We start from the raw sequence: 26519 nt of genomic DNA, 5'->3' as shown, positions 1-26519 counted from the left end.
TACAAGGCTTGAGTTTGCCCATTTGCTTAATGCCTGCCCAAAAACTGGTTGCCTGAGTTTAACTGCATTGTATACATATATACTATACAGGTTAGGAAATGGAGTCTCCATCCTTGGCAGTTTGGAATACTTGTTCAGACGCATCAGATCTAATCTGGTGTTGGTTAGTACTGCTGGGCTGGGCTGGGCTGGGCTGCAGGTTGGACTAGATGATTATCAGAAGTCTATTTCAGCTTACACTTAGGTGATTCTGTAGTCACAGTCTTCATAAAGAAAGCACTGTGAACACACTTTTAGGAAACACAGTCCTGAAAGTCTCCTCAGAAAAAGTCTTGGAGTTTGAGGCCTTGTTCTTTACCCATTCAAGCTTGTTGATTTAATTTTTGAGTGAAAGGGTAGAGGCAGACAAAGTGCGAAGGACATAACACAGTTACAGAGATCTCTGTAGTTCAAACTGGCTTTGCTTGGTTCTGGAGGGTACAAGTTGGATACAGGTCTCCATAGAGGGGCCTGTTCTTTCTGAAGGTGGGGAGAATCATGGAACAGACTGGAAATTACTGTGGTAATGTCCTTTTGCTGAGCCGTAACTTCTATGTACTACTTTTCTCTGCAGGCCTAGACAAGATCGAATTCCTGCAGAGCCATGAGAATCAAGAGATTTATCAGAAGGCCTTTGATCTGATTGAGCACTACTTTGGAACAGAGGATGAAGACAGCAGCATTGCCCCACAAGTGGATATCAACCAGCAACAGTACATCTTCCAGCAGTGTGAGGCTCCCATGGAAGGCTTCCAGCTTTGAGGTGCCCCTGTGCTGTGTGCTCCTCTACCTAGCCAATCCTGTTGTCGAGCCACAAGCCACCCGTGGAGTGATTCTCTCAATGTTTTCCATAACCCTGTTTGCGCTCATTCGCTTGCCTTGTGCACATGCTCTTACATACGTCTGGAAAACTTTTGGCTCTCCGTGGCAGGATGTCCCCTCCTTGGCAAGGGGTCACCAGAATCACCCTTCTCCTCTAGATTCTGAATCTCTCCACTATCATCTTTGTGGAGTTGAGGCACCTTTCTATACTTTGAGAAATTCCCTGTTCCTATTACGGGAAAGTAATCCCTCCTCCACTTGGCCCCTCACTCCTGGCATCCAAGAGAAGGCTGCCTTTCTCTTGTATTTGCTGCAGAGTGTGCCTGCAGTCCAGGGAGACATTCAGCCTTTGTGAGAACGTAGCTGAATTCATCCCCCATGGTTGCCTCTTTGGATGGCTGCGAGAGATGCGTTAAACCTTCACACGCGATGTATCTACCTTGCTGTATGTGCCAGCTGGGGTTATTGGCATGAGGAACACGTTACAAACAATGGAGTAAGTTCTCTATCCCCTGCAACAACAGGCTGCAACGGACATGTTTTGTGGTTCTTAGGAATACTGAACACATCTGGCCCCATCCCGTCTCAACACTGAGCTCCCAAGTTGGATTGCAGACCACTGTGGAGATTTGTATACCCTCCTAGTTTTTTCTCTCCATCCACAAAAAAAGAACCTGTGAATAGGTCACTCTTAACACCTCCCCAGAAATGACTTTCCAAAACAGCTTCTAGAATGGAGAAACTGCCCCCACTTCTGCTTGCCAGCACAGTATGATCCAGCTGGACCTTCCTTAAAAATCAAGCCCTTTCTGGCTCTATGCTCCACAGTCTGGTCCCTGGTATTCTAGTTATGGCTGAAAAGTTCCTGTCTGCCTCTTTACATTTTTACACAGCTTGACTTGAACAAATTTGTCTTCTGAAAAGTTAACTTCTGAATACAGAAATCTTAATTTGTAAAACTTAGCACAAGGAGCGTTAGGTCTCCTTTTCATTTTCACGAGACAAGAGCTTCCTCTCCAGCTCACCTGATGGAATATAGTCCTCCTGGTCAAGGCCCTTATTTAACAACTCAAGTGACACTACATTCGCAGGATAGTACTATTACATCTGGATCCACCTGGCCTCTCATTTCACTTTTCCCTTCTGCTGTTTATGAGACTTCAGGTGAATTAGCATGGAACGCATGGTTCCTCCAGGTGACATCTGTAAGGCGTCGCTGACTGCATGGCAGCTGCTGCGCGCAGCTGGAGGCTGCCCTTCTGCTAGCAGCATGTTCTTGGCTCCGCAACCTGCTTGGATCACAGACTTCTGATGCAAAGGCCAGCCACTCCTCACTGAGTTCAGCTGACATTGACACCAAACTCTTCACACAACTGGGGAGATGCCACGTGATTGAAAGTGGTAGTTCCATTTCAGAGAATGCAATGGATTCCCTAGGCCGTCCGCTCCCTCCTGCATCGGGCTATGTTCTTTCAAGCCATTTTGGATGCTTGGAACACACATTTGTCCAGTGTAAACATTTCAAAATTGCCACTGGCAACTGCAGCGTCATGTACCTGTGGTAAATGTTTGTGGCAGAACTGTTGTCAAGATCCTCATGACTCCTCTCAGTGATAAGCCACTGCAAAAGCAAAACCAGCCCATTGGATACAGAGTTATAAAACACATAAGTCACTTGTCATACTGCTGAAAGAAGCTAGGTAAAGGCCTGAACATCAGCTCTGTGTGACCATTATTTAAATAAAGTCTTCTGTTCTGTCTCTGCTTCAGGATGGAGACTCTGACCTGTGTGGCCACTGCAGAAGCCACCTGCTGCCTCCCTAGCTAAGCCAGTTGGCCTCCACTTTCCCTCTCCCATTTATTTTCTCTAGTGCTGCTTTGTGCTGAAGGAACATTTAGTTTACTGCACTTGATCTGTAAATGGACTTCAATTCTTTGTAATTTTAGGGGTTAAATTTGGTGGTTAATTTAAAAAAGCAAAAAAACCCCTCAGTGTTGCCTTTACATCACATATAAATAACTGTGTTTCTCTTTTCTTGAAGGGTGATAGAAGCACTGATGAGTAGCAAAATCTTGTTTTAGCTTTTGGATTTTTTTGTGCTGGATTTTTTTACGTGTAAATTTCCAATAACATGTCATTTCTATAAGATTTGTTTAAAACCATGTACCTCTTATTGGATGGTATAAAAATGCTACATATTTTGTAAACAAATCTGAGCAAAGTGTGTGTGCATATATTCTGTATATTCATATATGTATATTCTGTGTATATATACACTAGTGTGTATATATACATATATACACACACACACATATATATACACACATGCATAAAGTGTGTGTATATATATACATACCTATATATCTATATATATAAGTGTTTTCTCTTCCAGGCTAGTGAAAACAATGTGGTGCATTGGCGTTTCCCTCCCCTGCCCCTCAAGAAAGTAATGACAATTGCCTCTAAATGAGTGAATTAAAAAAGAGTCCATTTAAGCTGACTGGTGTGCCTTCCTGTGTAAGGAGCCTGGCCAGTATATGTTACTTTTGCCGTGGATATGTGAATTCAGAGCAGATAAGTATAAACCTTTAAACTTGGTATGTTTGTTTGAAGTGACAGGCCTGGTTGACACAGGTAATATTGTTGTCATAAGTACTTAGACTGTGTAAGGCATTTGACTGGTACTGCATAATATTTTGAGTGAAAACCACACCAATACAAGAATCAACATGGCACACATTAAACGGATTAAAATGTGGCTAACTCATAGGTCTCAATGTAATTTTAAATGGTGCTTAACTGAGTGTATTTCCATCAGGATCTTCCAGCAACCAGTTCTTGGTGTTGCTTTACTTAGCTTTATTAATAGGTTGAAAAGAAACAATATCTCTTTCTAACAAAGGCTGCAAATTAAATGGGTACAGAAGGGAGATTAGACTTGTGATTTATGAAAGGAAAAGCTCACTTATACAGACTGATCAGAATTACTTGGTAAGCCAAGGGCAAGTAAACTACTTGGATTTTAACAGAGCCAAACATGTAGTGTAACGTTACCCATGTAATAAATAACATTCAGGCCACAGATGAAGGACTCTCTTGGAGGAAAAGTGCCACTGAAAGTATGAGGATCATTATACCATATTGCTTGAACACTGCTTCCTAACACAGTTCTGGGTGGCTGTGTCCCCTGCTAGGAACACTGAAACCAGTATTCTCTGCTCTCCTGAAGGATGTGCTCAGACAGGGACCATCTCAGAGAACACCTCTAGCTGCCACTTGTGTGAAGGTCACGCTGTTTTGAATGACCTATTGTTGGTTTGTGTCTAAACAGGAGGTGGCGTGGTCTCATGTAGAGGGTCGTTGAGGGAGCTCTTGGAGTTCCTGGGTTCTTCTCTTAGCTCTATAAGACAGCATGTAATGCTAGAAAAGTGTTCTCATATTTTCTTCAAAATTGAAATCCTCTCATTGGTTTCTGTCTGCTTGTGGAGACACAATCTAAGCACCTTCCAAAAGCCCCACAGGCTGGTAATGAGAATTTATTCAATGCTTTTTGAAACATCAGTAATGAGGTAGAAGCACTGTACTGAGGTTTTAACAATGTCTGTTTTAAATGGGGTGTTGGAGAAAGGAAGATGCAGGACTGCCTGGGGTTGCTATCTAGCAGTCCAGCACACAGATCTGTAATGCCATTAAAGTTGTGGTTTTGTTGGGGCAGCAGACAGGAGCCATCGTTCTTTCTGTTGCTGAATTTCCCAGTGGAACATGGCAGGCAGGGTCAGTGTCTTGGATACAGTGTCTTGGATACAAAGGATGATGGAGCAGGTTATCGAAAGCTCAGTAACTAAGCCAGGACCAGCACTTGGGGCTCCTTGGAAGACACCACGCAATCATTTGAGGCAACTGCTGCCTAGAGACTTCAGCCTGTTCTTAAATTCCTGTGTTTGTTCCTTGATGCCAACCAAATACAGGTGGTTGAAGGCCCTTTGCCTAATGTTAAAAGAAGGGAGGAAGGCAATGGCCCTGGACCTACGTGTTCTTGTACCTGCTTTTTTTTTTTTTTTTGCTGTCAGCACCAAGGCTATTGAAGAACTAGATTGCCCAATGTCATCCTACATGTGACAGTGCTCCTGGCAATACACTTCTCTGCTTCCCTGGGGACTTCCAGAACAGCTGTCTTACCTCTGTGCACTTCGATCTCTATGCCAGCTTAACATAAATCCTCATCTCTTCCAGTATGATTATTTTTTGCTTCTGGAAATTGGCACAACACACCATTAGTACTCTCCCATGCCAATTTTAGACATGAAGGTCTTTCTTCAGTTGCCTGAGTCTTAGTAGAGAAGTAAGCAAGACCTCTTTGTGTACTGCTATAGCTGTGTCCATAGGGCTCCTGCACGTTCCACTGAGGCAGTGTTGAAGTTGTCAGGTGATTATTGCATTAGAAAGTTTCAGTTGCCTTTGGACCAGGTACAGCAATAAGGCACATGGTATAGGATTGATAAATTGGACTGTTCTGGATAAATGGGAATGGTGTTACAGACCAAGCCAAAGGGGAAAAAGAAAATGAGATACCATTCAAGGGCTTAGGATGTTCCTTCCATCATGCACTGTTGAAAGGCTTTGGGCTGAAGCTGTGAGCTGTCAGTGATCTGAGGGCTGTTAAGTTCTCTGGTCAGCTGGACTGGCTGCTTTGGCTGGAAATGTATGCTGGTTTTGTAACCACTGTCTATGTTTAGAAGTGCTTCTTGGAAGCCCTCACACCAGGAAAGAGGTGGTTCCTTTCATTGCCTCTCTGAGAAAGATTTACATTACTTTTTAGTACCCAGCTACTTGGAAAGAAAGTACTGCAGTGGTTGGGAGCAAGCTGGAGACCACACAAAGCTCCTTGTCTTGGGCTTTTGTTTGAGACTTGAGCCTACACAGAAGCTGAAAGAAAACACAAAGTTGGGCAGTGATGCAGAGTCTTTATGGCAGATACTGAAATGGTGGAGATACCAGGGTGACAGAAAGATACGTGGAGCTTTTGTCAAACCACTGGACCAGACTTCAGTTTTTGAGTAAATGGCATAAAGCTTATAGAAATTCAAGTAAAACGAAAAACTGGTGACTGTTGCTACTCTGAAGTGTTGCTTTCTAAATGGTATTTTGCATATTTTTATTTGAAGTACTTTACCAGCTGGATGAGTCCAAATAGTTTTATTTCCAAAAGTAGAAGAGGTACTTGCCAGTTCTGTTCACAGAGTGCACTCAGAGGTGTGTATTGAAGGGGTAATATTTTTGAGATGCACAGTTGTAAGCTTTGCCATCACCAAGCATAAATCAAGTTTTTCTTCATAGAAAGCTGAAATGCTGTCTGAAATGCACGTTCTCTTTTTTGGTGTCATTTAGTACATACGTGACCACAGGCATGTAATCTGGCAAGATTTTTGTTTTGGTTCCCACCTGTGTGCCTACTGGTGTGGCAAAGAACCAGAATTGTCATGGAAAATCTGTTCACATACCTGCAGTGAAATTAAACATGGCTTGGATTCAGTGCTCATTAAGTGGACAAACCTGTGGAATCCTGCTCTGTTTGATTGACAGTGTACTTATGATAATTTCCACCCAGAGACTCTGATGACAGGTCATTGTATCACCTAAAGGTTGTAAGTTCTGTGGTGGAATTGACTACACAGCTTGTCTGATGGGTTACAGCTCATTGTGGTACTCAGAAATGCAATTCATAGATGGACTGCAGCAGTTAGTGAAGATTTACCCTGCATTTTTGTAGGGCTTTTGATTATTCAGCAATACTGCTAATTTTTAGGCGTACAATAAAAATAATCCCCCTCCCACTATGAGAAAGTTCACAAGATAATTCTGGCAAACTGATATGTCTCTTCTGGTTTTGGAGTCCCCAGGGCCAGTCAGCAGGGCAGTGCTGGGCAGGAACATAGTTTTGAGCAGTGCTGACACTTCCAATCTACATTTCCTTCCAAATGAACTGAAAGGAAGAAGGAAAATACTTTCCCTGGTTGCTGCAGGCTGTTCAACATGAATAGTGTGTGACTGGGCTCAATGCCAGAAATAGCACTCTTGAGGCAGGTGATCTCTAGGTGGGCCTAGCATCGTGAAAGCACATTTAAACCATTTAAAAGAGCAAAATATGTATAAATCTAAATGAGATTCGTAAAGAAAGAACTTAGTAGCAGAGAGCAGGAACTGACTGACTTTCTGATACTAATGTGCCTCTAAATAGTAAATCTGACAGTACAAGTTGAAGCTGTTGCTCAGTATTCCTCAAAATAGTCATCTCTGTTCCCTTAGCTTGGATGTTCTCTCATCTCACTGCCAGCTGTGGTGGGACCGCTCTTAGGGTGTCAGCTGCACCACTGTGGTTCTCTAGAATGCTATTTCACTCTTCGTCTCATTTTATTGAAGGCAGGCAGTTCTTCACAGAAAGTTATCCTCAGTTAAACAAATAGAGTCAGAATAATAGGACCTACAATAGGGAAGCAGACTTTTTAATAACTTAGGATCATTTTGCTGATGTTATTGTTTGACTTGCATTAACTCTTGGTTCAAGGGCTCCCTTAATAATTGTTCTGTTTTGCACAAAGAAGAACATGTGGATTATTTGAAGTAGCCAGTACCAGTACAGAATACATACAGTTCCATTCTTGCTGAGGGGACCTGAAATAGCCAGTGGTAGCGGATGACTGGCCAGTGAAGGTATTTTGTTTGTACAAGCACAGATGTACAAGTGGAAACCAAGTGGACTGTCCTTTTGTGTTACAGTGACCTTTCTGTAAGGGGTAAGTAAGAACATGAGACTTCACGCAGGGGCTTGGTACCAAGAATGCAGGTGCAGGTCCTGCAGTAGTTCAAAAGATGCTTGGTCTGGTGCACAGCACGTGGGAAACAATTACATTGCTTATTCAGTGTGCTCATGTGTCCTGTCCCACTAACCATGAAGAAAAGAGTTAGGAAGAAAGGGGCAGTCATTAGGAAAAGAAAATAGGTAGTTCTGGTTTTATTGATTACAGGACAACGTATTCATTCTTTCTTGAACATGAGTGTACAGAACTAACAGACAAGAAAGATGTGACTATATCCTCCTCTCAGTGCTGAAAAGGACTTTGCTTTTTTACCCCAGTCCTTGGTCTCTTCATTTTTTCCCCTTAAGGTTTAGCAGATGTGCTTTCCATTTTCCACTGGGCTTTCTTCTCCAAGTTTATGTTCGTAAGCGATTCATGTCTTTTCATAGCCTACAACGTGATAAGATCATCAGTTATCACCTGAAGGACCACAGAGTTGAAGCGTGAATCAATAACTTACAGAATACCTGGCCTGTCCTTACCAAGGCACAGTTCTGTCAGTTTTAACGCCAGGAAGCCAAGAGAGTGAAAATAAAATATTGAGAGATTATTTTGGCTGAAAGTAAATTACTTCTCTGGGAATAAAGTAAACCCTTTTGTCAAGGCACTTGCAGATAAATAATGACCAGAAGCACAGAATGTAATACTGATCTGATTTTCACAAGACAGAGTTACTAGAAACAAATCAAAAGTTAAACAATCACAGATTCACAGAATATTTTGACATGGAAGGGACCCACACAGATCATCAATTCCAGCTCTTCAGTCAATGGCCCACAGGGCGATCAAACTTGCAACCTTGGCATTATTAGCACCTGGCCAACTGAGCTCATCTCAGGAAACACAAACAATTCCAGCTGCTTTGAAAAGGATTCCGAAGTAGCTGTCCTCTCTTCCTGGTGTTTGCATTCATACTACTCCAGTACAGAGGAAAATGCTCTGGCAACCATCAGTGTTTGATCTCTGCTGTTAAAACCAGGAAAAATCCTTCCACTGTTTCCATTTAAGAGTGCTGCATCCTTTTCATTCTAATAGACAAATCCTGACAGAAATGTCAGGTGACATTCAGTAGCTCACAGTGCTGGGGTTAAGACTGTCACTCCTTCTAAGGTTTCTCTAGAACACTTAGCAGTCCATAGAAAGAAGACCTGAGCATTGTCATCAGAAGAAAGGCTTCAGAGAAAGGCAGCATAACAAATAAGGTTCTTCTGCCATGCAAATGCTTTACACTCAGGGTTTTTTGTTTGGTTTTTTTTTTAAAGGAAGTATCTTAACAGTGCCATCATCCTTTTCTGATGGGAATTAGTCAATGAGGGTCACTTCTGGGGAACCAGGAGGACTTGTTAAAATTTTGTTCAGTGATAAAGTGACAAAAAACCCAAACCAAACAACAACCCAAACCCCCAAAGCAACACAGGACTAAAAATCCATGGAGGAACTGAGAAATTTATATGAAGATTTAATTGCCCTCATCAGCCCAAATTCTGTGCTTACCTGCTTCCCTCTGACCACCATGATGATGCATCCCAGTATTGTCAAGGCAATCATGACATAGCTGAACTTCACACGCAGCGTGGTCTTTGCTGCTCTCACTGTTTCAAGCCTCAAGAAAGAATGAAAGAACAGATTCATCATCAGAGACCCAAATAATTCACTTGGCTAATTATTTAATTTCTCCTAGTGTGCTGTCTCGGTAGTTTGTATAATGCTAAAAGTTTTACAAGAACAGGAGACGCTGATCCCTAAGTACCTTGGGAGATACTTGGTCACAAAGGCATTCCTCTCAAAGCTGGAAACAAACGCAGTTTTAAGCTTTGGTTACTCAGCTGTTAAAATACTGCCTTTGCAGACCACTTGACTGCCATGCAAAGGAGGAAGGCTGCAGTATTTAAGTATGTATGTTCATTATGGAAAGAACTGGAAAAAGAGAGGGATGGTTTTACTAATGCAGTATCTTTCTTACTGTCTGCTCCTTCTGTGCTCACTACCATCTTCCAATACTTGCAAAGTCAGGGAGAACTCATCCTTATTATAACTGTGAGGTATTTAACATTGTAAAACATGCATTTTTCTCTCAATAGCAGAAGCATGGTAAAACCCAAAATAGGGTGTTTTAACAGTTGAGAGTTCCTTGAGCAGATGGAAGCATTATCACAGCTTTGCAATTTCTTCTGCCTGAACTTCAAAATGGTTTCATTTATGATGCAGTCTTATTTTCCAGCAAGGTGTTTCCTCTGCTACAGGACTTGACAGTGCTATAGGTGACACACAGGCTGCTGAATGCAGCACTCCTGAGAAGTTCTGAAGAGAACTTGGTAAAAGACCAGTGGTTCCCACTCCTGCTGGAATAAATAGTCTTAAAGTGACCTGCTTTCCTGAGAAGCTAAGGAGGTGTGGAGGATCGTCAGCTTTCCAACATCAGCTTTGGACAGAGGAACTCTTTAAATTTTTTTAACTTTTTTTTAATTCCAGGGGGCTTACCTAGCCACACCAGTAGCTGTACTACCCTTTTGGGAAACCTGTTGCCTATTGTGCTGTTGTCTTTTAAAAACCAGAAGTCTTCCACTGGAAGAGTAGCAGTTACTAACACCTTCCAGCTGTACATGTGAAGAGTAAAAAGCAAATCATTTATTTTGAGTTAAACTCTGAAGGACATTCTACTCAAATGCCATCTTGGTTACGGCAGATTTCAAGTTTGTGTTAGAGAGAACAATGCAAGAAGGGCCAGTGAAACATTAATGCTTTTTAGAAGTGCTTTCCACAATAACCAAAGACCTACACCCTGTATATTTAACTCTCCTTGCAGAACAGAGCAGATGGCTCCCTTCTCAAGGAGGTCTGATATTCTCACTGATTACATTTGGCACATGATAAAATTCCAGAAGACTAGAAAAGCACCAACATAGTGTGATGAAAAGAATAAAAGGCAAACTAGGTTAATTATACCCCAAAACTAACGTGGAAAATGAATTCAATGGAACTGGGAAATTAGTACTGAACATGAACATGAGTGAATATGGAATATTTTACTAAATTTTGACCCTTGTATTTGGAAGAAAAAAAAAAGATACTTAAGGATCCATGACAGTTCAGTGTGGTAAATCCCACAGGACCTGAGAGAGAAGTTTTGTTCTTGTTTTTGTCAGAATATTGATTTGAGTACAAGATTTCTGATCGTAGGGAATAAACACATCCATCCATAATGAACTAATGGTTAATTTTAGCATCCAGGTTATTTGCTTCTGCTAATAATCTGCAGTGAAAGCCTTGAGTGCAGGCTGCAATTAAGCTGAAATGCACAGTAGTAGGATTAAAAAAAGTTTGCTAGTTAATTTTGGGAATACCTTAAATGTGTTAAGAATTTACAAGAGCAAAAGGTAGATATCTGGACAAAACTTGCATTTTAAAATCAATTCAGTAGCTAAGTTTAACATTTGTTTAATAAATAGGTTGCTTCACCACATTTTACAAGATTACTGAGTTATATCACAAGCCCTTACAACCCACAATTAACCTCAGATTAATTAATCTCAGAACATGAAAACAAGTTTTTGTGCTTTTATAGTTCTCAATTGTCTTCTCAGATTTGGCTGAATTACTTGTCTAAATAAAAAGAATTCCCTTTGCACTTGCAAAAATGGTCAGCTTTTATCAGAAGTTGGTTTGTCCTTTCAATAAACTACTGAAATCAATCACTCTTGCTAACGCTGTTTTCTTAAAAACACTCATAACAAATGCTTGGTATACAAATATATATGAATAATAATTTACTCCTGTATGTATTTCAAATGTAATTTTAAGAGAAATTATTCAATACAGAATTGAAGGATTCCACTTAAACAGAATTCATTCATTGTGATACATTTAAATACAGGGGTGGATTTTCAATTCTCACGTGGTGCATCCAGACAGACAAAATATTTAGAGGGCAGCTACGTCATTTTCTTACTCAAGTAGTGCAAGATTTACTGTTTCTTTTTAATTTAAATAAATACATGTATTTAAAAGCATTATGAGCATGTTTTAAAAGATAACTATACTACCACTGGGAATGTTTTTAAATGAATAGTTGTCTATTTTTGATAAGTTTGATCTTTATTTTTCATGTGCAAACCAGAATATCCAGTTTTATTTTCTACTTTTCACACTGGACAAAGCTTTGACATTTGGACTCAGCAACAACAGGGAAATTTTGACTCTATCTGGTTAGGGAGCCTTTACACTGTTTGTCAGTTTAAATTCCAGCTGTAAAGAAGTTGGCCCATGCCCTTTAGGTATTCATTAATAAGTATTTCATATGAGTTTCAGTTATTTTATAGCTGTATATATGAAAGTTTCCCACAGCGGGATACTGACATATAATGAAAAACACTAGAAAAAGCTCACACTAATGTTTGAAAAAAGCTTTCAAGTTGTGAGAGAAGAGTAACAATGAACGGATCTGCCACGTTTTTGTAATGAAACAACTGATAAATACTGGTCATCCCTTTGCAAAAAAAAGGGGGGAAAAAAAATCAAGAGGGACACATTATCTTAGCACAAGAGAATTGCTCAGGTCATTTCATCTACAAGGATGACACACCAAACACAGCAGGGTAAGATTTTTCAGCTGTGCAAACCCATGCTTTTTCAGAAAAGTTATTCTGGAGTTGCATTCATGTAACTTATTTCTGCACAAAGTCTTTTACAGCTTCAAAACCGACACTTACGAGACAGTCTCTGGTATATCCTCTGGCTTTTTGAAATGGCCTGCCCACAACAAAAACCTTCTCTCCCAATCTGTAGGCTTGTATCCAGGCACCCCCGAAGCAGATCGACCTAAAAACCCCCAACAAAACGCACAAACAAAAACAAAACAACAAAACACCACCAAAAACACCAGTCAGAGAGGCTGGATGGCCAGGGCTGTAACAAAACCAGTTAGGGCGAGCAATGCAGAACTCTCAATAGGATTGCTAGAGTTGGTTAGAGAATGAAAACCGTACCACAGATTAACAAACGTGTAAGTGTAGATTCAAATGAAGCCATGTAAGAGAGACCAAATCCTTCCCAAAACCTCTGTATCTGCAGGTCTAAATATGCAGAAGCTGCTCCAGTGTCTAAGCATCCTAAGGTGCTGTTTTTCTATTTCATTTAAATAAGGTTAAAAAAAAAATAAATGGAACAGCGATAGAAAAGCCAATATAACATCACAGAATGTTAACTTTTTCAGGCAGTGTAAGATTTTATCTGAAGGTATAAATAAACAGATGACCATAGGCAAAGATTAGACACATAATTTTCAGTTCAGTCTTTTAAACTCCATATACAAAATATTCATAATGTAACAGGGGAAGCTTTTCATATATAACGTACCATTAAAATCTAGCAAACAAAGTGCAGAGATAGACAGCTTCTTCCTTTTTTCTTTTAAACAACGGGCAGTGTCCTGTATGGCTGTGTTCTCCCTCATGGATTCACGAATTATCTAGGACGTGGAGTGGATGCACAGTTTTGCTGACAATGCCACGTTATTCAAAAACATAAAGAAGAGGGTTGAGCCCAAAATGCTGTGGGCTTCGGAAGCCAGAGTCAATGAACTGGCCTGGGAACTCCTTAGTATATAAACAGGAAGCAATTCGGGTTCACACACAAATGGGAGACTCTACCCTCACTGTCATTAATCATTACCTAAGCCTGAGCAAGGCCTCGGGGTTTCACAGTGGTTTTGGCAAAATGTTCAGTAACAGAAAGGAAAACAGCGTAACTGGCAATGATCAGAGGCACAGACAAGCACAACAGCATTACTGTGCCTCTGTGTAAAACTGTGACTCCAGCATTTGGAAAAGCATGGGAAATACTTAGAGGGAGCTGAAATAGAACAGGCACAGAGAACACTGGTAAGGATAGCCACAGGTATGGAATGGTCACCATGTAAGAAGCAGTGTCACAGACTGAGACACTTTGGCGTGGAAAAGCAGTGACTGAAGCTCTCTTCAGCCCAACACAGCACTCTAAGAGACTTTGGGAGTGTGGGTTATAATGAGGTCCTGTTTTGGAAGGGGTACTGAATAAAGGAAAACCAGATTATAAAACAGTGCACATCGGGTTAAAAAAAACCCACAAGACTGCACTGGCTCTCTCACAGCATGGTTCAGCTGAGGAATTTCTTCTTAGAGAAGAAATTCTTAGAGAATTTTAGCATCCACATTCTTAGAGGATGTGGATGCTAAAAATACATCCAGCTTCAAGAAACTGGGCAAATTTGTGGGGAAAAAAAAAAATACAGTGAGGACTATTAAACACCAAGATGCCACCTCTGGCACAGTGGTATAGAGGAGCCCTCTTCCTATTCTCTTCCTTAGGTTCTTGCTGTAGGTCACCATTCCCACTTGTCTTCACAAAAATGTAAGGGACTTCCTTTACCGGCCCCCTGCTGGAGACATCACACTTTTAAGGACACCTTTTGTCCCAGTACAGCTGAATTCTGTTTTTAACACAGAATTATGCCAAATGCTTCACATCTGTGTGCCACGGGTGGGCCATAAGGAACCTGCGACACAGGGAGCAGAGTAACTGTCCCATATATAGTGAAAAAATTTCCATGACCTCAGCTTTCCCTGGCCAGCTCCACCCTTAAACATGAACCAATTCAGACTCTTTCCTGCAGGGCACGTTCAATTTTTGGAGCAGTTGGAGCTGGCTGCACTCTGAAAAACTGCAAAAGTCTTTTAGCTCACACAACATTCCTAAACATGAATAGTTTACAGGGGGCTGAACAGACAGTTCCAGAGCACAGCTGAAGAGCCTCAGTGTAGGAGTGTACGCCAGACAAGGTCCTGGTGATCCGCTACAAAGTGAAAGCTCTGTGACCGTCACAAGAAGAAATATTGACCCCTGGCTTTGTCAGAAAACAAGACTTTACTAAATTGAATGCTCCATTTTTCAGTCTAAAGATCAGAACTTGCTCTCACAAAATCATATGAACATCTATGTCAGCTAAATTCCTGTTTGATAACTGCAGCATGGATATGTGAGTATTTCGTAGCAGGAAACATTCCAGGATCTTATCAAAGACTCTTACTCTTTGACTGAAGGTCTTGCTGGGGTTTAATGCACAGCCTTCTGCTTATCTTCGGGTCCACTCCCTCAGTCATCCTCAGAACTGAGGGAATATTTCTTCCCAGCAGTTTAACAGCCCTGTCTGGAAGAGAAAGCAGAGGAAGCAAAGAGGCCAAATTTAACTCAAAGTAGTAGAAAGTGGGAATACCAGCTTTTCAATGGAAGCATTCGGGGTTTTTTTTAACACAAGAGGAAAACAAGAAAGAAAACTGATAGGTACAAATGTAATATTTAACAAGAAGTATCAGAGTTAGTTGTAACAGCTTACTGAAGAAATTAAAACTTGTCTATAAGCTATGCCTTGAGCTTGCTCATTAACCTTATGTAGAAAAATGTCAGTGCAATTAAATTCATTTAGGAAAAAAAAAGAATGCAAGATAACATCCTACCAGCAATTTCTAAAGCACATTACATATCACAATTTCCGGGAACTCATCTATACCTATGCTTTGGATGGTGCTGTTTCAAGGACCCCACACCAGCATTCTACCAATCTTGTCACATCCCAAAACCATTGACAGAGTCAAGGGAAAAGCCAAAAAAAGCAGAATCTTGCAGCGCTAAGAGGCAACTACTTTGTAGTGCATTAGAAAAGGCCAGGGCACCTTATATACAAAAGCATCCTTTAAAGAAGGCACTTCAACGCGTTAATTAATATAATGAAAAAATTCTGGAAAAAAACCCAAGGAAACAAGCAAACTAACTCTGAAAGGCAAATAGGGCACTTTAAAAAATATAAAATGAGTTCTTTTTTTCCTTCATTATGCTGTCTGAAGGTGTCTCTCCTAAGGCCCTTTACTTTCGAGGTATAACACACTCCCGCTCTGAAAAACCAGTAATTTACATTTACAGGCGTCGCCCCCAACGCAACCGGACTCTTTTCAAGCTCTTCAGAGAAAAGTGGGCACAGCCCCACTCCTATCATTGTTTTTAACGCCAGTCCATCAGATACGGCCCCTCACGCTCGGCTTCACCCCCGCCACAGCGCCGGCCGGGGCCACCCCGCTCGGGGCCCGGCCCCTCGGGGTCCCGGGGAGAAGGCGAACGGGCGGCAGCTCCGGCCGAGCCCGGCCCCAGAGCTCGGTCACTCCGTGCCTCCCTGCCTCACTCACCGGCGCGGCCCCACATGGCGCTGCCTCGGCCCTGCTCGGCGCCCTCAATGTCACCGCTGGGCCCCGCCCCGGGCCCGCGATTGGAGGGAGCCGCGCCGCGGGACGCTCGGGGCAGCCGAGGCCGGGACCGCCTCCGGTGGGGGCGACCGAAGCTCTCCCAGCAGCTGGAGGAGGCGAAGGGGCCGCGAAGCCGCTGCCGGTGGAGATGCCCGTCGGGGGCCGCTGCGCCGGGGGCCGCGCTCCGGCGGGTCCCGCCCCGCTCCGCCCCGCGCGTCATCCCGGCTCCCCGCCGGATTGGGCGCCGCCGCGCCCTCGGCCGATCCAGGATGGCGGCGCCCAGCGGAGCCGCGGGCTGCGAGGACTTCGCCGAGTTCCAGGTAACCCGCGCGGGGCGGGCGGGGACGGGCCGGGCTGGGCCGGGCGCTGCCGCCGCCTCCCCCTCCCCGCTCCGGCGCCCCGCGCGCTCCCGCCGCCTCCCGGCGCACGGCCCCGCGGGAGCGCGTGCCCCGCGCGCGAGGTCACCCCGCGCCTCGCGGCCGGCGGGATGCGGCGGGAAGGGAGCAGGGTCCGGCCTTCCGCCGCTCCCCGTCCCTCATCCCTCCGGCAGGAGCGGGGCCGGGTATCTCCCCTTCCCCACGGGTCCTTTTCCCGGGACGGAGCGCTCGCGGCTCGGGAGCCCCCGCGGGCGGCGGGAGCTCCGTGGGCGCCTCCGCGGCGTTTAACGGAGCGTGAAGTGCCACCCGTGTCTTCAGCGGTGCGAGCAGGGCCCAGGCCGGCGGGGCGGTGGGAACCGGCCTGTTCCTCGAACACAGAATCCCAGAATATCCTGGGTAGGAAGGGACCCTCAGGAATCATCGAGTCCAGCTCCTGACCTGGCACAGGACGCCCCAAGGGTCACACCGTGTGCCTGAGAGAGTTGTCCAAACACATCTTGAACTTTGTTAGGCTTGGTGCTGTGACCCTTCCCTGAGGAGCCTGTTCCAGTGCCCAACCACCCTCTGGGTGAAAAACTTTTTTGTGTGTTCCAACCTAAACCTCCCCCAGCTCAGCTTCACGCCCCCTGGAATGGTGGGGTGTTTTATTTAAAGTTTGCCGTTTTGGTGCAGGTTGTGCCCAGTTTCCCATCTGGAAACGGGGGTGGGGACTTGGGCAGAGGCTCTTCAGCTGCCTGCAGGGCCAGGGGACTTCAGGGGACACCGGTTACTCACCCCTGCTCTGGCCTTTGCTGCCAGGGAAACTCCGTGGTTTGCAGCACATACTCCTGCATGTGGGATTGTTCCTTTGGTGTGTTTCTACTCTTTGTAAGGAATCCTGTTTAGTTTCTATTAAAATGCTTAACTATGCGAATTTTTTTGTAGTAGGCTTTTCTCATAACCAAGTATCTCTCTCTCTGTTTTTTAATACAGGAGCTGCTCAGAGTGATGAGGACGATCGATGACAGAATTGTCCATGAATTAAACACTACAATTCCAACAGCTTCCTTTGTGGGGAAAGTTGATCCTGGCCAGACGTGTAAAGAGCTGTATCAGTCTGTGAGTGCACACGCCTTCCACTTCCAGCTCCCTTCCTGCTGCTTTCTCATGTGCAGTGGCCAGTAAAGCATCCTCAGTGTGTGAGGAAAACTGCCTTGGTAGATCCTGCTTTGTGTATTCCTAACTGTCCTGCTCAACATCTCCACGCACCCGTGTATGTAACAACTGCTTCAGTTTAAAACCATGCTGGGAAATTCTTTGTTCTGCAATACTGATCCTTTGAGGATCTTTTAAAAAGGATGCTTGCTTTTCCTACTGGTGTGCAAGGCTCTTTCTCATGTTTACCTTTGACTTTTGATCAACTTGGTAAGAACAAGAACCACAGAATAGTCTAAGTTGGGAGTAGCTGCTGCTCAAAGCAGTGTTGTTTCCTACATGTGGATTATGAATTCCAATACCATGACTTTAGAAAGTGTTTCTTTAAACTTGTAACTTAGAGGTTTCTATTCCCTGATGAGTCACTGTGACTTTCTTTCTCTCCCCACTTAGCTGATGGATGCTCACACCAGTAGAGAAAGAATCATCAAAAACTGCATCTCTCAGACTTCTACTGTAGTGAAAACTCTCAAAGAAGAGAGGGAAAAGGCCCATGAAGATGCAGCATTATTAAAGCAACTCAGGAAAGAGCAGACAAAGGTGAGTGGTGGAGCCTTCTAGACATCACTTAGAGAGGAAGAAGACGGTATCTTTCCCAAATGGAAGGACCTGTGTGATGGAGAGAACCCAAAGTGGATCCTGAGCCACGCAGTCTTTTTTCCAAGGTTCTTGTTGGGTCTTGTGAGAACTATTATCCCAAGGCCTCAAGGCAGAGAGCTGCTTTCATCCTGCAAGTGGAGCATTTTCTGAGATTCTTTTACACAAATGCCATAGAAAAACACGTGTTCTTCCCCATGGTGGATTCTAACCTTCTCTGACTGACACCACTGAGGCACAGCTTAACTTTTCCTGTCCTCTACAAGATGCTCCTGGGCAACCTTGAATTCCACTTACACCACTTCTTTGCTGTTTGGTATTTCTTGGATTAATATTTGGAGTACCTTGTGATGGTGTGAGAGAAACTTCTGGGTTTGCCTACAGAATTCTAATGTGCAAATGCCCTCTCAACCTTCTGGCCTCTGGGTGGAAAGTGTACTTTACCAGAGGTGACCAGAGGTGATTGAGTATCAGAAATGGAGAAAGGAACCCCACTGAAGCTCTCACCCCAATTCCAGGGCCCCTTTGTAAGGAAAAGGATACTGAGAGAACCGTGTGGCAGTGCGTGGTTTTATTCTTAAAGCCTCACTTACTGAACTGCTAACAAGGATGGATACTAGTTTGGAAAACTAGAATGGTAGCTTAATATTTTCTACAAATTTTGTTGGCAGAACCAATTCTTTAAATCATTTAGTTACTGAGCCCAAAACTTCTCACTGAAAGCACTGGGAAGGTCACTATGATAGTGTTTTATGATCAGAGGTAGCTTCAAATGTTAAAAGCAATCCATGATTTAGAAACATCTCAGAATTATGAGATCACCTCAGATTTGTACTTGGACCTTATGAGGTGTGATCCCCCTGCCTTTTTTTTTGGCTCACCATGAGAGGTGTGTTTTTCTACAAGTTGGAAATGCTATCTTGACAGAACATATCCTAGTTTTAAGACTGAGAATTTCAAATATCTATTCAGTTGGTTGCAATACAGATCTTTTTTCCGTTGTTATATGTGTTTCTCTCATCCTGCTTATTGTACAAATTGGAGGACTTTATGCAAAATTATTACTTCTGGGGCATTGAATGGGAGAACTTGGAGCAACAGTTTCTTTGAAAGATCCTCTGAGTGTTTATTTTATAGAGACTTATCCCGGTCATCCAGTCACTCTGTGGATGCTGGATTGTTATTTCAAACAGTTTGAAGTCCTGTTGAGTTGGGGAAAGTCCATCCAACAGCTGTAGCAACTCTGTGTGCCTGGATATCTTACTTGGAAAGTTTTTAGTGGGATTGCTGTCTTGCCTTGCACTTGTTCACCAGGCCTCTAATTGGAACCATGTATTGAAAATGGATAAACTCTGACTCTTAGTCTGTTGTGTTAAAGACTCCAACAAGAATACATCCTAAATATGGGAGGAAATGGCAGATGATTCTTGTATCTCCTACTATTGCTTCAGGACCAGATTACCTGAACACAACTGCCACACCTGCCCCTTGGGGTTTCTAATAGGTGTGAAAAGGTTCTAACCCTTCTCACGGGTCAAGTAAGTGCTCAACAACTGTGTATTGTGGTAGTTCTTGCCAGAGCTTTTGCATCTGTGTAGAGCTGATTTATTCTGCAGTGATGGCATAAAATATGAACTGGTTCAGACAGCACGAGCACACGTGATCAGACTGCAGACCCCTTTTGGTCAGTGCACTGAATAGATGGCAAATGAAGCAGAGAGGGTCTGTTCATAACCTTAGTTTTAAATCTAGAATCCTAGCTGGGTTCCTAGCTTTGCTGCCAGCTCCATGTATGACTCTAATAATGCAAGAGTGGCAACTCGAGGCTGCAGAGCCTTCCCCAGCCCTGGCATTCTCTGTGCTGAGTGCTTGAATTAGGTGCAGTTATTTATGCCTGTGAAGCCATCAATGTTAATCAGTTAATTGCTAGCAAATCTTGCTGGGCAGTAGTTAGGAATAGAGCACGAGTGACCAGGATCTACTGCCAGGCTTGCTTTGCCAGTCTGCCTTCACTGTGCCCTTGCAGACTTGTGTGTGCCCCAAGCACCGGCTGACTGGAAGGGCCAGGCTCCCAGGGTGATTACACATTGTGCCCTTTGGTTTGCACCATCAGAGGAGGTGTGCACCTGGTGCTGGGGTTGGGAGCTGGAAAGTTGCAATGGTAGTAAATACTGAAGGCTGCAGGGAGAGCTGTTTGACAATAACCTCTTTATCTGTTACTTCCTGCAGTTGAAATTGATGCAGTCGGAGCTCAATGTTGAAGAAGTGGTAAACGACAGAAGCTGGAAGGTACTCAGTGATTTAACAGTGATAATGTTCTGTCCCAACAGACAGTCCTGCACTCCAGGTGTGGGACTGGTGCCTTATGAAGCAGGTTAACTAGAAATAGATGAGGGCAGTGCTGGGGCAAATGCTTCAAGTCAGTCATTTTCCCAGTTCTGATGCAGAGATCAAAGCTTTTCAGTTGCACTGCCAAGGGAAGAAAAGCATCTGATTTTGGGGGGAGAAAGGACTGTGGATTATTCCCTATGTCACTTTTTCCCCCTTGCCCAGTGGCTGAGGACTTTGTAGGCTTTTCTGTGGTAACTTCTCTGAGAAGCTTTGCTGGGCATCAGAGAGATGGGTCTTTCACATTTGCCTGTATCTGGTGCTGATCACAACTCTGAGCAGAGCCCAGGGGAGGGTACGGCTGTAGAAGCTGAACCTTTTCCTGATGGAGTTTTTTCAGGCCTGAACCGACACTCCCTGGTGCAAAGGGCAGCCTTGCCGTTGCTCTCCTGTGTCAGCAGAGGGTGCAGGTCACCCTCTGGATTGATGGCCCCGAAGTCTAGCTGGTGATTTTAACACCAAGCTTAAATTCTGAAGTGGCTGTATTGTGTCACTGCAGCATCTCACATCTGGCATCCTTTTCTGGTTTGGTGTAGCTTTTCAGAGCTTTCAATATGGCAGAGAGAACCTCTTTTCCTCTCTAAATGCAAAAAGGATTTTGGCAAATAGCTAGTACTAGCTGCACCTTCCTTTTTAATCCCAACTTCATGATTTTAGTCCCCTAGATTGCACCAGTGTAAAACCAATACAGCTTTAAGTCTTGGGTGTTTTTCAGTAACCTCAGTGCAGGCTGATGAAATTAGCATTTACACAGTTTTCCTCATATGCTGTGCCATCAGTACACCTCTGTACTGTCCCAAAAAGCTAAGCATGCACTTCAGTTTAATTTTAAACCTGCTCAGATCTGGTTAAGCAATGACACAGCCTTAACAACAATGTGTTGCAGGTCACTAGGGGCAAATATTTTATGGTGACACTGCTATAGGGGAACAGCCCCCACCCTAATATTCATTCTGAAGTACCAGATTTAGTAATGATCCCAGGGGTTTCTTGTAGCTGCATTAAGCTGTTACTGGTGACAGAACTGTCTAATTTTTCATGAAGATGGAGAGTTTATAAACAGTGAGGTATGCATGGTGCAGGGGTACTTTAGCCTGCTAGTGTATTCCTCAGCCAGTGTTCAGAGTGGGGCTTGAAGAGATAAATATTTCTGGGTTTTATCTCCAGCTCTGCTATACTGTGCTCTGAATATACACATAAATGGCTCATTTAGCTGCCTGTGAAAATGCCACTAATGGAATTAGAACCAGTCATGGTTGCGGACCAAATGCAATATGTTACATGGAAGTGATTATTGGTGTGCAGGCTGGTGTTTTACTCTTGCAGACTTGTGGTTGGAAAGTACACCTGTGTATTTCCATTAACCCTAAACAACTGAAAACTGATTGGAAAAATCTGATTAGGAAACAGTTTTTTAAACGCTGGCTGACTAGCAATAGTGGCATATAGAAGGATGCTACTTTACAGAAATGCATGCAGTGGAATTTGGGTGATACCAAAAAGGAATTGATTTTCAAACAAGACACTTGCATTAGTCTCTGTCCAGCACCTCCACATTGGAGTTTATTGTTGGAGTGGTTTGTACAAATATGTAAAAGCCAGCAAAATTAAACTTCTGCATAATAACATGAATGTTAAGGTTTCTCAGCCCTTGCTTTTGCTGAAAAATATCTGAAAAATGAGAACAGCACTTCAGAGGTAGGCCAATGGAGTTAAGTGGCCTGAGTAACTGGAGATCTGTGATTCAATTATCCTAAAAGTAGGAGGCAGTGTTAGTTAAGACTGCAGCGTAGATCTTCCTTCCGTAGGTTGTGGAGTTACTGTTAAAGACACTTTAAAAGTTTGCATGATAGCAAGCAAGCTGGTGTGTTGTTTGATGCTAGAGACCCTTGTGGTGCTTTAGAGAGTATTTCCAGCACCCTTTTAGACATACATGCCATTAAAATGTCATTAACAGACAGCGGACAAAAAATGGTGCAATTTGTTTAGTACTAAAATGTTTCTGAATTGGAACCCCCTGTTGCTCTTAATTTCTACAGTTCCCTCCTATCAGTGATCTCAAACCTTTACCTCATCTGAACCCTTCCAGAGGTGTCTACTCCATGTGGTAACATAATGGCAGCACAATTTCTATGTGTGAAAGAAACTATATCACAGGTTTTGTTTTCTGCAGTACGAAGCAGTTTGTAATACGTCTGTTTCTTTTAAATTTGAAAGGAACTTGAAAATTACTCCAAAATTGTTGAGAACCAATGCTGTAACTAATGCATGCTTCAAGCTTTGCTTTTGCTGAAATTGCCATAGGTTCTGAACTGTGAATAAGAAGATCAGCTGTAGAAGATTGTAGGAAGATAGAGCTTGAAATAGTGTATTTATATAAAGTGTTGGATAACTTTCCCAAAATTACAAGTCCACTCACTTTGCACATAAAGCCAATTGGAGAGTTTGCGAAACTTCATATCCTGATCGTCACAGGCACTTGGGTCTGCCAAATCCCTGGACAGCTTGGCAAAATACGCTCTTGTGGGAATGCTGGGACAACCAACATCTGCCAGAGCCTCAGCTTGGTGTTGGGTGGTGCTTGTGTCACTTTCAGGACTTGTGCTGGATGAGTTTGGATAAAAACTGATAGATAACAAAATGGCTTGTGAAGAGCACCTGCAGCCTCGGTGGGAGCCTGTGTGGTTTGCTTTGGATTCAGACTGCCTTACTTTAAATCGTCACGTTTACTGGCCCTCCTCAGGGCAGGCCAGCAGCAGTTCAGGCTAAATATACACGATCCTCAGTATCCAGTTCTGTAGGCTAAATATTACCCAAAGAAGGTGCCAGAGGTGAGTGAGGCAGGAGTGGTGTGCCCTTTGCAGGGCATGCTGGTAGCATTGGCAAAGGCAGGCAGATCATTGGAAGTGTGCACGTGGCTTGCAGGAGCCCTTGCCCCTCTTCTTGGCTGTCATGACAATCTAAAATGTGCCTGCTCAGGAAAAACAGGAATGCAGTGTCCAAATTTGAATGCCAGAGTGAACCTGACTGAACACTACCATTCAGGAGCCTTCCAGTGATTATTTCCCTCCCTTTTAAAAACAAAAAAATTTGATGATAACATCATCAAAATGATGTTTAAAAACACCATTTTTGATGATAACAGGCTGCCAGGATTAAGAGTCTGCATTATCTGAGGGAGAACACTTAGTGCTGTGCAGTGTCCCAGCATTAGGCTGCAAACTCTGGATTTACTAAAGCCAGGAGAGAAGGTGAATGGAGATGGATGTCTTGGTAAGTGCCATTCATTGATACCTCAGAGCTGGGCAGCTTGAGATGGGTGCTACATGAAGAGGTAGTTGCCTGAACTGTCTGTGAAGTTCTGCTCATTTCCTGGATGGGGCTGATTCACTTTTGCTCTTCTGTTTTGGTGTCTCAGGTATTTAACGAGCGGTGCCGAATTCACTACAAGCCTCCGAAGAGTCAATGATGATGTGGGGTATTTTCCATCAAGGTGGTCCATAACTGTGAGAGCCAAACTGGAAAGAGACCTTGGGTGAGCTGAACTGGGACCCTCCAGAACCAGTAGAACCCAGTCTTGTTTTGTTTTGGACCTACTTAGCTGAATTCTCAATCTTGAAATGATTCTCCTGTAATTAAGAGAAAACAACTCATCTTTTGTACAAAATATGTGAACAAATGAGTTTTATAGTATTAAAACAATTTTCAAATGCAATGCAAAACTGGCATCTTTCTTGAACTTCCACAGCTGCAGTGATCCCAGAGGGGAAGAAACAGTAAAACCCATCCTGAGCAGGGAGAACAAGGCTCTCCCTGAGCTGGTGCCTACTAAAATACCAGTGAACATGGTCTTTTTGTGGAAATAATCTGCTACAGCCTGAAAGGAAATGAAAATTGCAGACTGATCAGCAAGTGTAGTAAGTTCAGCATCGCTTAAAGTAAGAAGTTACCAGCCTTGTTCTGAACTGCTCAACACAAGCAGCAGTGGCCCCGTGTTGTGTGTGGATACAGGTTTGCCATGGCTCCTGCAATGCTGACAGGCAGCATCTGTTGCTTACTCTCTTCTGGTCTGTGTTACCAAGTTCTGGAGTTTTCCTTTATATAGGGAATGTGGTGTAGATTAAAACCACTTTGGGTTGGAGCTGAAGATGTGTCTCATTTGGGAATGAGACTGTCCAGGGATCCTTTTTTGTCCCTTCCTTGGAACCTTTAAGATCAGTTGTAAAGGTGAATTGTGTTTGAGCTGAGGAAGCAGCTGTGCATACCTGATCCTGTTGATCCTGGCCATGGTGTTGTGTTTAGAAAGCTTTAATGCAGCACCCCTGCAGTAACACAGCATTTAAAGGCAGATAAGTAGGAGGAAAGCTGAATTGCTGCAATCACACCTGTATATTTTACATTTTTACTTTTTATTTTGTATTTATTTCAGATTGGCTGACAGTCAAGTGACAAGGTCTGTGTGGTTGCCAGCTGGTTTTATTACTTAGTGATATGACTTTAAGAACCACTGAACTTAAACAGAGCCCTAAAAATACAGGACCTGTCTTGCAAACACTTTGGAATTCAGCAACAGCAATGAGGTTACTGGATATACTCTCACATCCCTAAAGCTCTGCATATATAGGGAGTGGGAAATAAATGGAGGAATGTACCTGTGTTACTGAGAGCTGGCAAAGATGTGTGCAGCAGCATCTGTTTTATCCGTTGTTTATGCAGTAGAGACTCAAACTGCTTGGGGGCCTTTTATTTTTAGACACCAGGGTAATTTCATCTCACCTTTTTTTGGGAATGAGGCAGAAACATATTTTAAGTCTTTGAGGATGTAAATCCTAATGTTCAAACTTCATTTTTTGTCTTTATTTTTTTCTCAAGGTACTGCAACTGCTTTATAGAGAACTTTACTTGAGTTGGAGCACTCATTCTTGAATATTTCTTATTGTTGTTCTGCTACTCTGAAAGCAGAAATGTGTTCATTCTTCAACTGTTAAATTCTTATAATTGTTTATCATCAAAGTGTCAATCAAATACTGCTCAGAACTCTGGGCTGAATTGGCACTAATGTAATTTCCACAGGACACATCAATTAATGACATGCTGAGAACAGTCAGTTTTGATTTCAAAGTTGGTATTTTAATATTGATCTCTAGTATAGGTGTCTAAAATATTTGTTCTCTCTAGGGTTTGGATCAACTGCAAGGGCAAATTTTCCTTTTAAGCCAGTTGTATGATAGAAACTTCTATGAGTGTGTATAGACTTGGATCAATAGTCTTGAAATATAATCTTTTATTCTGTATAAACTAGAGACTGTAATGAGAATTAATTATTGTCTTCCTTTATCCATCCAGATGTTTGCTCAGCTGTTGTGGAAAGCTTCTTAAGCAGATGCTGTGATAAATGACCTGTGAAATGGATGTGATACAGATTTTTTTTTTTTTTTTGCATTTGTTATGAGGAAACGGTTAAAAAACCCCAAAACCTGCAACCCCAAAAAATCAGCCCAACATAGAATTATTTTCAGTTTGAATATAAGGCCAAGCAAGTAGTCCTATACAAACCTGAGTATGAAAAACTGATACCATGAGAAGACTCCTAAATCCCCAAGATCCCTTCTTTGGCTGTTGGCAGCTGGCACACAGAGGCTTGCACTAAGAAGTTGAATTGCTGTATTTAGTTTTCTCTGAGCACAGAGGATTGTCTCTTACAGTAGTCCATGGCAAATCAGGTGGCTCAGAAGCTGTTTGAATGTTGCTGTTGAGCTCGATGGAACACGAAGGTGAGTGGATGGAATTGCACGCCACGCTTTGGGGCTCGGGGCAGGAGCACGCGGCTCTGCTGTTCCCTGAGCGCCTCAGAGCTGCGCGTGGAGTGGGATGGTCTGTGATGTGTGCAGACGGCGTCGGTGTGAGCTGTGTGCCACACTGAACACAGGCAGGTAAATGCTCTGTGTCTAGGGACCCCTGAGGATTCCAGGAT

The 26519-nt window shown here is 43.2% G+C and overlaps 3 protein-coding genes across 5 annotated transcripts in view; 2 read left to right on the top strand and 1 right to left on the bottom strand.

The window, feature by feature from the left end:
* The window catches only part of KPNA1 (karyopherin subunit alpha 1), a 54491-nt gene extending 48086 nt beyond the window's left edge, over positions 1–6405 (top strand). Inside the window, 1 exon segment of the mRNA XM_032098693.1 lies at positions 614–6405. Within this exon segment, the coding sequence (XP_031954584.1) occupies positions 614–801 (188 nt within the window). The 3' untranslated portion in view covers positions 802–6405.
* A 1440-nt stretch (positions 6406–7845) lies between these two features.
* Positions 7846–16191, bottom strand: FAM162A (family with sequence similarity 162 member A). 2 transcript variants are annotated; one of them, XM_032098696.1, is made up of 5 exons: positions 15933–16191; positions 14783–14902; positions 12429–12537; positions 9214–9322; positions 7846–8109 (listed from the first exon to the last, which is right to left on the bottom strand). In XM_032098696.1, the coding sequence occupies exons 1-5, from the start codon at positions 15946–15948 to the stop codon at positions 8023–8025; spliced, it is 441 nt and encodes a 146-aa protein (XP_031954587.1). In that variant the 5' UTR covers positions 15949–16191; the 3' UTR covers positions 7846–8022. The 2 variants fall into 2 exon arrangements, with proteins under 2 accessions (XP_031954587.1, XP_031954588.1); XM_032098697.1 differs by lacking the exon at positions 15933–16191 and adding an exon at positions 15665–15763.
* On the top strand, positions 16088–25957 carry CCDC58 (coiled-coil domain containing 58). Of its 2 annotated transcripts, none has more exons than XM_032098695.1 (5): positions 16088–16309; positions 17339–17464; positions 17954–18100; positions 20387–20446; positions 23964–24267. In XM_032098695.1, the coding sequence occupies exons 1-5, from the start codon at positions 16259–16261 to the stop codon at positions 24012–24014; spliced, it is 435 nt and encodes a 144-aa protein (XP_031954586.1). In that variant the 5' UTR covers positions 16088–16258; the 3' UTR covers positions 24015–24267. The 2 variants fall into 2 exon arrangements, with proteins under 2 accessions (XP_031954586.1, XP_031954585.1); XM_032098694.1 differs by lacking the exon at positions 16088–16309 and adding an exon at positions 16462–16686 and having other exon boundaries at positions 23964–25957.
* Positions 25958–26519: the final 562 nt, after the last annotated feature.

The sequence above is a fragment of the Corvus moneduloides genome, chromosome 2 (assembly GCF_009650955.1).
Source record: "Corvus moneduloides isolate bCorMon1 chromosome 2, bCorMon1.pri, whole genome shotgun sequence".
Taxonomy (NCBI): domain Eukaryota; kingdom Metazoa; phylum Chordata; class Aves; order Passeriformes; family Corvidae; genus Corvus; species Corvus moneduloides.
This window is presented reverse-complemented; position numbering and strand designations above follow the sequence as displayed.